The 11,836-nt window shown below is 38.8% G+C and overlaps 2 protein-coding genes across 2 annotated transcripts in view; one reads left to right on the plus strand and one right to left on the minus strand.

Moving 5' to 3' along the window:
• Nucleotides 1-180: 180 nt before the first annotated feature.
• Nucleotides 181-7,072, plus strand: coq4 (coenzyme Q4 homolog). Its single transcript, XM_080418761.1, has 7 exons — nt 181-289; nt 1,628-1,783; nt 3,885-3,981; nt 4,380-4,482; nt 4,643-4,772; nt 5,282-5,375; nt 6,471-7,072. Exons 1-7 carry the CDS (start codon nt 214-216, stop codon nt 6,667-6,669), a joined length of 855 nt encoding a protein of 284 aa, XP_080274887.1. The 5' UTR covers nt 181-213; the 3' UTR covers nt 6,670-7,072.
• A 1,274-nt stretch (nt 7,073-8,346) lies between these two features.
• Nucleotides 8,347-11,836, minus strand: part of bspry (B-box and SPRY domain containing) — a 4,568-nt gene continuing 1,078 nt past the window's right edge. Inside the window, exons 2-6 of the mRNA XM_080419381.1 lie at nt 11,223-11,321; nt 10,762-10,992; nt 10,471-10,496; nt 9,905-10,029; nt 8,347-9,486 (exon numbers count right to left, since the gene is read on the minus strand). Coding sequence (XP_080275507.1) covers nt 8,951-9,486; nt 9,905-10,029; nt 10,471-10,496; nt 10,762-10,992; nt 11,223-11,321 — 1,017 coding nt within the window. The 3' untranslated portion in view covers nt 8,347-8,950. The remainder of the gene's footprint in view (nt 9,487-9,904; nt 10,030-10,470; nt 10,497-10,761; nt 10,993-11,222; nt 11,322-11,836) is intronic.

Here is an 11,836-nt window from a genome sequence, read left to right on the forward strand (position 1 = left end):
TTGTGTTGTTAAAATGTTTCAAAAATATTCCTAATTTTCAAAATGTTCTTCCAAGATTTTTTGAAAATAGCAGATCAAGCTCACAACACGTCGCATTTGTAGATTGGGCGAAGGGCTCGCTTCTTTTGAGCTTGTTTTCATAGACCCGGTTGCTTATTTCTCTCACAAAACCTGGCAACACTGGTATTTGCCCTATGCATTTGCCCCTCAACAATGTCCCGACTAACGTTATGCAGTAGATGTCTGCGTTTCCAGTTGGATATTCGACACAACGGGCCGATTTGGAAAGGTATTCAAATAGCTTTAATCAATTTTTTTAATATAAAAGGCTACATTCGTGCTAATCGGCTAGCGCTCTTGTTGTAGCTAGATTGTTATTAGCCATGGTTCACATGCCGCTCGTCTGTCACAAGCGTCATGGAACCACTTGTTCCTGGTTTAAGAATATTTCACATTTACAACCGCTACATCTACATAAACGTTCAGATTTCAAATATAAAGTGCTTACCCCCAAGCAACTGATGTACCAATTTAAAGCGGCCTGGTCTAAGTATCCGTATCTCCCGTATTGTTCAGTAAAAAGCATTTTAATCTGATCGGCGGCTATTTTCTTTCTTTTTAAAATTATTTCTATAATGTATCAGAGTGCAATACACCTCCCAACCGATAGGGGCGCTTTTTCGAAAGCATATGGAGATTATTATTTTTTAAATGGCCACTGATCTGATTAAAATTCTTTTTATTGAACAATACGGAAGATACCATTACTTAGACTGGGCCGCTTTAACTTGTTACATCAGTAGCTTGGGGTTAAGCACTTTATATTTTAAATTTGAACGTTTTTGTAGAGGTAATAAATGTACAATATTCTCAAACCAGGAACAAGTGGTTCCATGACTGTCATAATATGAGAGTCATGTTTCAGGGCTAGAGTGTTATTAACTGACAGTGACTGGGGTGGGAGACACCTTAACATATTCCACACTACAAATCTATATAGAGCACACATGCTACTGATGGAAGGTGCCAACCAGGATCAACACTGCTGCTTCATCTAACTTAGTTGTGACAATTATCTGTCAACCCTGGGCTTTTGCTTTTATTTTGAAGTCTCTGACTGGAAGTGACATGCCTGGGCTCATCGGACTTGACGTGCCGAATGCTGATCCTTCATAATAGTACTATGATAATAATTATAAAACAATGTATTTATAGAGCACCTTTCAGACAATAAAGACCAAGTGAAACACAACAAAAAAATATATAGGATAGGATGGCGGTTGTAATTAAGTAGTAGATAGCATTATTGTTTACAAAGGTAATTAAGTACTAGACTTATATTATTTACACTCAAATGCCACAAATCAATTCAACGTACCATCATTCAAATCATTTTACTTGATTAAACCCAGAACATAGACCAGCAGCACTGAAAGGACATTACTTAGATTCAATGCTAAATAGTTTTAGAAAGCTTTCACCACCAGCTCTGGCCCACACTGACACATGACATAACGATCCATGCGCCTGGTTCCAATGACAAGAAACAGATGATGTTTTGCTATGTTCTTCTTCAATTCTACGTTATTTTTTTTGTGTTTATAATAATGTGCCACCTCTTTCTCAGCACTGTGTGTTCGCCAGCAGCATGGTAGCAGTGGGTCTGTAGACACAAACAACTATGATAAGCTGTATCCTGGTCACATCCCAACTAACCCCATCCAGAAAGCCTTGTTGGCAGTTGGGTCAGGAGTGGCTGCACTGCAGAACCCATACAGACACGGTGAGATATACATATACAGTATGGCTGACATTATCAAATTGTAATTACTGTACTAATAGGACTGTATGAGGTTAATTTAGTTAATGTAGTGGGTATGATATTGATTTTGATTGTGTTAATTATTAGTACATGTGAGTGTGTGTATATATGTGTATGCATACTAGGGTGTGTATATATGTGTATATATATACTTATATAATAATTTTTTTTGTACTTGATTGGGTTTTAGATTGGTGTTACTGTATTTTAGAAAAGCTTCCTGTGGACAGGTGTTGAAAATTAGCACTCGTGCTATATACACTGTAAGCAATGCATCTGGTTCCGTCCAATGTAATTTGTGATGTCCATATCAAATAAATAAACATAACATAACATAACATAATTAAAATATGATATCAAGAGCAGCAGTTCAGGTGTTTGCTGGAAGCAAAGAAACTCAGTATCAACACTTTTAACTTTCTTTAAAGGAGCACTTCACTCATTTTCAACCATATATTCATATAGTTGGTCCTCACAAATGCTCATTATAAGATGGCAACACTGGTAGGCAGGTTTATTAACTGTCCACAGCCTTCCTCTGAGACGCAGAGCAATAGACAGAAATGGTGCCATGATCTTGTAACGTGAAAATGGGTGATGTGCTCCTTTAACATAAGCTCCAAAATGATATACAAAAGGGTACAGCCTATGTAGAACAGCCTATGTAGAATGTATTGATACTATATTGATATTATCAATACATTCCTCATTATATACACTGTAGATTGGCTGTACATACATATGTATCTTAGATGCATTATATACAGTAGTACTAATACTAATAGCTCTCTCTGTCCATTGTGTCCATGTAAAGACAGCCAGACCAGACATTAAATCGCCTTCTTGGTATTTGGTATCTTATTACTATGTTCGTTACTACTTGTTTACTCCTATTTTTTTTATGTCTACTCCTGTTGAAGCTTGGATGTATCTCTCTCTTACCTGTATCTGTCCTGTCTGTGGTTCTTACTGCGGTGCTGCTATGACAACTGAATTTCCCTCGTGGGATTAATAAAGGTCTATACAGTATCTGTCTAGTAGTTGTGTTTCACTTCTCAGTAAAGTGATACCAAGAGCAGCAGTTCAGGTGTTTGCTGGAAGTTAAGAAACTCACTATCATGACATGACAGATATGTTCTTAAAGGACAACTTCACCCATTTTCAACCTATCTTCATATAATTGGTCCTCACTAATGCTCGTTATAAAATGGTACAATTTTTGTCAACTCGTCTGTGTCTCAGAACCCGCCTAGCACTGACATCATCGATGGGGAATCCAAGCTAATAAAAAAATCTAAATATTATTTTTTAAATCTTGTTTGAAAAAAAAAAAACCTGCCTAAAGATGATGTCACTGGTAGACGGGTTTCTGAAGTGTCCACAGCCCTCCTATGAGGCACCGAGTAGAAGAAAACTATAACATTTTATTAGCATTAGTGAGGACCTATGAAGGTGAAAATAGGTGTCGTCCTTTAACTGTAATAATGAATGAGAATTGTAACAATTAAAATGTTTAGGTATAATAAGGCATGTTGTTTTTTGTCTTAGAAATAGAACTTTAAAAAATGTTGTTGAAATACAACAAGCTAATTCACTGTCATAAAAATAAGGAGGCTTGCATCTTTGCCGAGCTATGAAATGAATGTAAACAGAAAGAAACAGCAAAGGCAGTCATTAAAATGTGAGATGCAAACATTTTGTTGGTTAGGTTCCATTGTCGGTTAGGAGGTGACAACAATACACACACATGCTGCCTATTGTTAATGTAACGCACAAAGGCAAGCCATACCCCAGGAAATGTTTTTTTGGGGATATTTTGGGGGCTTTCCTGCCTTTATTGGATAGTACAGTCGAGAATGACAGGAAACAGGGAGAGAGAGACAGGGAGTGACACGCAGCAAAGGTCGCCGGGCTCGGGAATCAAACCTGAAACTCACTGTCAGGGTGCATTACAGGCTTTATGTGGTATGCATGCACCTTAACCACTAGGCCAATGGCGCCCCAATGTTTCGTACCTTTTTAATAGCATATAATTCAATGTACTTTTCTGTTCACGACACAGATATGGTGGCAGTGCTGGGAGAAACCACAGGATACCTAGCACTTCTAAATCTCAGGGACAGGATGAGAAACGACCCGGAAGGCTACACAATCCTCACGTTAGTGACTTTTCAATTGTCATATTACAGATCTAGACTGATATATGGGTCTGGTATATATATCGGCAATTATGCCGATGTATCCCGATTTTTAACTACTTTCACCCTGGCATTGCTAATTTGGGCATTTCATTCTAAGTGAATATTTTTTAGTTTTCAAAACAAATTCAAAAATGGCAGATCTACAAACTCACAACACAGGCTCAAATCTTAAAATAAAATCAAATACAAATAAAGTGTTTTGTATCTGCATATCTGCACTTTTTGACAAAATATTGGAACAACAGTAATCAACTCGGCATCGGACCCAAACGTCTGGCATTGGTGAGCTCTAATCTGGTGTTTGTCTTTATTGTGAGTAAACAAAGAATAATTTTGTTATTCACTGGCTATCATAGAGAGAGACCAAGGATCCGCCTATCTACATTGGATCTGAGCAAGATGGCCTCAATGCCTGATGGCTCTTTTGGGAGAGAATACCTTCGTTTTCTGGAGGATAATGTGAGTTGTGAAGATTGGTTGCAAACCTTCAACCAAACAAAGCCTTTTGATAGCAGGTTTTAAATGGTTTAGTAAAAAATGCTGTTAAATCAAAAAATCCCCTTTGAAATTTCTATCACTTTATTTTGTTTGTTTACTTTCACTTATACTCTTTTCACAGCATGTAACCCCTGACTCTAGGGCAGATGTGAAATTTGTTGACAATGAGGAGCTTGCATATGTCATCCAAAGATATAGAGAAGTTCATGATTTGCTTCACACCTTACTTGGAATGCCCACCAATATGCTGGGTGAGTCTGCACTATTACTGTATAATAAGAGTTTTGTTAGGACCAATGTCCCATAGAAACCTAGGATTTAACCACATTAACCCTAGCGTCCCTAAATAGCCTCCTAGGCCTATATGCTAGATGTAAATACACGTAATATGCCGGTGTCGTGCTGTGAAAATAGCAGATCTTCTGGCTCACAATGTGTCGCAATGCAAAGCATTGTATGTTTTGTTTGCATTGTTGATTCCCCTTGAGGCCATTCATGATGACACTGTGCAATGTCTGATCAATTTGGCTTGGGCTTTTTACCCATGAGTGATAAAATGTCATCTGTTAACAACAGATTAATGTGGGATGGTGATCACAAGAAAGATAACTTGTTCACCCAAGTTATATTGACCAGACTTTCTAATTAGTTTCGAGACAGTTGACATACAAAACAATTTTTTTGTACTTTGAGGAAAGTGTTTCGCAGACCAGTGATCATCATAGTTGATAATATCTGTCTTTCATTCTCTCTCACCCAGGTGAGGTAGCAGTGAAATGGTTTGAAGCTGCTCAGACTGGGCTGCCAATGTGTATTCTGGGAGCATTGCTCGGTCCACTTCGGCTTAATACAAGGTGCTGTACCTAATTCACTACTTTAGCCTGTAAATCCACAATCATTAAACTACATTAACAATTTTGTTTCGCATTGGTACCATAATTTGGTGCTGTAACATTAGATAAATGATAGATACATGATGTAATCTGCTTCAGTTAAAGCTAAATGCCCTTGCACACAGAGTGTGCACATTTTGTATTGTTTTACTTGTTTTGAATGCAACCGAAAAAACACAGGAATTGAACTGGATTAGATAAAAAAAATGTACTACACACAGTTGCAACCACTCGTTAATGGCACCCATTATTCAGCTAAATTATACCAAACAAATTTGAGCCATTCCTATTTCCTTTGACATTTTATCAAAGTGTGAATTAATAGGAACTACTTTCATATCATTTGCACTTGGGCTTAAGAAGAAACCAGTCCACATCCTGCATACATTGATGACTGCTGTGGAAAACGATGATCTGATAGTTTCCATGTTTATGTTTCTTGTCAAATGTACTTGGTATATTTCCTTTTAAGTTTCCTTTTCCGGAAACACATGTGAAGGTGTCATATTGTAATGGGTATGCGGTGGCATACCCATTACCGTTTCAGTTTACAGTTATGAACAGCCTATTGACATTGTCAACCAGTAGGTGTCCTAGCCTTTATCCAAACAACTGTACAATATTGTATTATCATACTCTACCATACAGATGTGACCAGGAGATACTGTATAAGTCATAACATACAGTATATTTGAAAGGAACAGTACACAGTAAAACAATATCATGATGTTCTACAATGTAGATGAAAGTGTACTTCAACAGCTGTCCCATGTAATTAGGCATACAGGTGTCCTGATAAAGCAGTGGCCAAGGAACAAGTATATCAGTATGCTTAAGCAGATGAGTGTGGATCAGTATGTAGTGGTCAAGCCTAAGATATATCATAACACTTATTTACTCAATAAACATTACCCTCAGTATTTGTTGAGTTAATGGCTTTTGCCTTGCTTATTTGCAACAATGTAGCCTGCTCTCCTCTTTCAATCCAGTAATGTAAGTTTCTTCCTCATAGTTTTGCTTATTGGCTGTTTTCTGTCCCGTATCCCCTTCTCCCAGTCGTTTGCAGACACTAGTGACATCCCTTGGTCCATGGGCTGTCCGGAATGGCCGCCAGGCCCGCTGTGTCCTCAGCATTTTTTATGAGAGACGGTGGGAACAGAATCTTGAAGACCTTAGACAAGAACTCAACATTGAACCACCTCCTCTTTCTCTCATCAACCACACAAAGACTAATGAATCAGAGATTACTTCCTGATGGAGTTTCAACCAGGAAGAAACTAGTGATGTTTGATGTCATGGAACACTGAGGAAAACCTGTTAGGTTGAAACGCATCCGTTGCTTACCTTACCGTGGATAGGTAAATAAAACTGTGTGCTGGCTGTTTTCTCAGTTTCATGATGTCATAGAAACTACAACAGTCCTGGATAAATTCCCCGGGACTATAAAAAACACTGGCTCTAGTTATCCCATCTGTCAACCTCAGAAGTATTCTAAGCCTCTGATGAATGTTTACACCTGCTACCAAATCTGGTAAAAAAGAAAAAAAAAATCTGATTCAGTGTTTAATGGTGGTTTCACTTCTTCCTTTACTGTAACCAGTTAGTGAAATCTGTGGATTTTTCTCAATAAACCAATGCTATGTTTGTGGGCAGGCTTGTTTCAGGAAATGTTGACATCTTCCTTTTCCTTCACTGTTTGTTTAGAGAAGAAACTACAAACTGAACTACATGGGGGGGGGGGGGGGGGGGCATTCTCTACAAAATGTGTGAGCTTGTAGATTTGGCTGTTTTCAGCAAAGAGATCTGGTGTAGAGGGAAAAAAGTGGACCAATTATAGAGCCCCCGGCAACTAAATATAGGGTTTAAGTGGTTAAACGATATGTATTCATTGTACATCGAATTGTGGAAATAGCAGATCTACAAGCTTGCGACATGTGAGCTTGTAGATCTGCTATTTTCACCTAATTAAAAAATGTTGTCCGAATGCCCTGCTATTTGCGTTTAATATTCTTCTATTTTAGCCGAATGTTCACAATTATGACATGCCCAGATAGGGTCCACGTGGTTAAGTCCACCTTCTCAAAACAGCTTTTCAATTCCAAACAACCCTTCATCGCTCAGTTTCACCGGAAAGGTTATCAGGTCTGCAACAACTTCCTGTAAAAGAATGATGGAGGAAAATTATAATTAATTTAAATGATTGGAAATAGCCAAAATATCTAATCAAATTAGAAGACAGCAGATATTGAACGGTTATATTAGTGCCTTTTTGTCTTGATTCACTTAACTCAGGCCTAGTTTTCCATGGACCTGATCTACAAATTCCAGATCTAAAATGAAGTTGTTGGTGGTGGTGTATTTGTCAAAGTATTTTAGATGAGATCTAATAACATTATTTACAAATATACACTACTTGTCTTGTGATAACATTATTTTAGGTACCCTCTGTCTTTGTGTAGAATAGCTGTCAGTTCGACAAGGCTGCCCCCAAGTGGTATAAACTGATGCAAGATGCTTTCCTCACCTTTATGGTTAACCACGTGCTCTTGTTTATCAATGTGGAAACACTGTCCTCTTCTGTTAACCTTATAAGACTCATGTGACTGCCTGAACTACTGTACTGTAAAACCTAATAGCACCTATGCCCAGGAAAAGGTATTACACAACATGATCAGTACAGAAAAAAAAATCATAGAGGGAATGCAAGGGACTGTGTCAGCATTGGACACAGAGGTGAGGGAAGAGCTTGGCTTTGGTTTTGCATAAGGCATATTTTGAACTTTGAACACTATCTGCACCATGTGACATTCTACCCCGAGGGAGATGTAGATGAGTATTGACAATAGGAAAATATGGTGCTGGCACTGACCATTTTGATATGGACATGGTACAATAAAAGTAGCACTGATACTTCATAATGAGTTAATGACTGACATTTATTTGTTTATTCAAGTACAGAAAATAATGATACAAAATATCTCACTCTTTAAGACTGACCGTAACATTTATAAATTAATTGATTTCTTAAAAAAGCACTGGATCTACCAGTGTAATAAACATTTTTTTATAAATAACAAAAAAAAGAATTAGGGGTTCTCTACACTAATCAAACTGATGATATTGATATTATATATTAACATCATTGCTACAGCGAAATAGAAAGAATATCAACTATGTCAATTTCATTCATATCATATCAAGACCAATGTATAATAATTTGATCAATACAAAAGTCTATCAATTTAACATTATAGAAAAATCTTGAACAGAAACCATAACAAAATGAATAAATACAATAATGATTTCCTTTAAAATTTCCTGAAAAAATTATGTTTCCATTATTTACTCCATTATTTCCCAGATGCTGAAAATGTTTTTAACAGCTAATCATATTTTCAAAGATAAACAGGTAGCTTTGCTAGGCCTAAGCCTCGTAATAATTTTACAGTTTTAAACATCTACTCCATTCTCCTCCCCGGAAGCTCTCATTTTAAAATGTTTTAATCATAATTTCTTCACAATGTTAAAGACAGAGGTCAGTGCAGTATGGTAAGACTGTGGTCAGCCAGAGCCCATGCTGGCAGCAGTGGTGCACTGAAGGGATGTGTGACAGAGTACAGTACACTGCAGGAGTCTGGCTCATAAAACACAAGCGTTTGACTGGGCCAGTCCAGGAGCACACCTATACTTGTGGGTCTCTTCAACACTCGAAGAGCCACATTCTTCCCCGCGTGGCAGAATGAGAAGTCCCCATCGTAGCGAGACAAAACCCAGGACTGGCTGTTGTAGCCTAGACGTGCCTCGTTCCCAGAGCCCTTGCGCTCCACACTGGCGTAGCACACCCCCACCTTGAAGGCCCCGCTCTGGCCAACATCCATCACCCAGCTGTGGGTGCCAGAAGAAATGGACAGAGAGCCCAGTGCATTGGGCCAACTATCGAAGCGTGCCGGATCATATGGTGTGGAATGGCGGGGCTTTTTGGAGAGGAATGTCAGAGTGCAACGGTCGTCGGAAAGGGACAGAAGGGGACTTACCGTGCGCTTATCAAACTTTAAATCGGCCGAGCCATATGCTGAGGGACGAAAGAAAGGGATATTACAACTCATAAACAGAACACTACAATTATATAACAACATTATAGACCACTGCTGTATTTTGATCACCTCATTTACTGTACCTAACTACCATTATACTTTTTTAATGCTGGTACATTGTTTGTATTCTGTATTCTCTTGCCTTGATGAAATTCATCATTACTGATCCCCAACTGTCAACGGTTTTAGACGTGTAAAGTGGACTGATGAAATTTGAATAGAAAAGACAGGTTCATTACATAACCTAACACATCCTTTGCATATCTTGTGCCTTCTTTATTCTAGACATGTTATTAGCCAAGCATTATCAGCATCATCATCATTTCTGTCTTTGATATAAATACACCAATGACTGACTATGACGTTTGTTTATATTTCAAGGAAAGTTTTGCTAACCAGTTGGCCCCAGTAGTATGGCAGTGGCCCACAGGCCTCTTAGCAGTCTGCTGTCACAGCAGCTTGGGTTCAGGTTGAGCTGGTCTGTGTCACAAGGTTCCCCCAATCCCTCTGCTTCCTCAACCCTTGGACACATACACAGAAAACAAAGGCATATATTACGCCGGGCTCAATAATTGAGCAAAATCAATAGGGTAGGGCAAGTGATATTTTTTGGTAATTTTTTTAGTTTTGTTAAAAAGTACTATATTCTGATAGTAATCATTGCTACAGAGCGTTTGTTCGGTCACAGGGGTCTCTCCAGCTCTTTAGTAAACAGAATATAGTACATTTTCAGGTAGGTGACACATTTTAAGCCAATCAGGAGAGAGCACTGAAAATGCATTTTCTGTTTAATAAAGAGCTGGAGACATGGAGACTCCTTTTACTGAACAAACACTCTATAGTAATGAGTACTATCAGAATATAGAGCTATTTAACACTTATTTTAACCACAGTAAATCACTTGCCCTACCTTTAATGGTAACCAGTAACCAGTAACAACATAACAAAAAATTTATGTTTACCTGTCTGCTATCTCCTGGGTAGAAGTCTGAAAAACAGAACAAGAACCGAGCTATTATTATTAACTTGGTGTATTTTTGTATTTCAATATAATAACCATTATCCCGATTATTATATCTATACAATCTCCACCACCACATAAACTCTTCTCACAATTAATTATCCGTATCCTTTACTTATTTCCCCCAATGACCCCCAGAAGCAACACGCTATGAGCTTGTAGATCAGCCATTTTTTTTATTTTTATTAAAAGGTAAGAAATTTAACACATATAGTGGTTAAATGCTTCTAACCGCCAGTTGTGCATCTGGTGTGTTGGTGAGAGCGTGCACAAGGCTGGAGCGTGTTTTTGAGAGGCTGGTCAGGGCCTGACTCCAGTGGGCTCTCTGGGTGAGCAGACACTGCTCCACCCGCTCCTCCTCCCGCTGAACCCCCTCCAAGAGACGCTGCTCCTCCTCCTCGAGGGCCTCCCGCACGGCCTTTACCTGGGCCAGGGCGTGCTCCCTGGCTCTACTGGCCTCTGCCTGCATGGATGGAGAGATATGTGGTGAGGGAAGGCATGTGACATGTTAGTGGGCTACTGGGCTTGCATTGCAGCTGTAAATATTGAGAGGAATTTGTAGTTTTTCAGAATTTTACTTTGACTTGACCCGAGATGCACAGAAATGTATGCCATTATTATGTTAAGTTTTCCTCTTCAGTTGTAGACAGAAACAGCTGAAGCCTTATAAAAGCCTTCAATTCTACTTCTCACCTGCAGCATCCTCTCTTTGCTCTTTAAGGTGTGGTTAACAAAGCGCTCAATCCTCAAGGCCTGCAGCTGCATTTTTTCACACTGATCCACCAGCTGATTCTGTTGAACACACGAACACACACGCGCACACGCACGCACACACACACACACACACACACACACACACACACACACACACACACACACACACACACACACACACACACACACACACACACACACACACACACACACACACACACACACACACACACACACACACACACTTTTGTCAATGACTAAGCAGGAAGCATGTCAATCATTTGCAGCATTATAGGAAAAAGGTGAATAATGCATTGGGTTAAGTTTCATCTTATCATCATCTTGAAATTCCTGTCTCCTCACATTCCATGGTAAGGAAAGACGCGCCCATGAATGAAGGTAACATACAAATCCCACAACATTCAAATAGAACTAGTAGCCTACCTACACCTGTCATCATCAACTTGGCAACATTTTTCTGAACCGATCATGTTTTCTGTGATCTTAGCAAAGCAAAACAAAAATAGACAAATAATGCAAGTTTTAGATGATAGATGATTTAGATAGTGATGATAAGTGATTATCTGTCGTAG

This window comes from Gymnoscopelus braueri, assembly GCF_963280865.1.
Source record: "Gymnoscopelus braueri genome assembly, chromosome: 22".
Taxonomy (NCBI): domain Eukaryota; kingdom Metazoa; phylum Chordata; class Actinopteri; order Myctophiformes; family Myctophidae; genus Gymnoscopelus; species Gymnoscopelus braueri.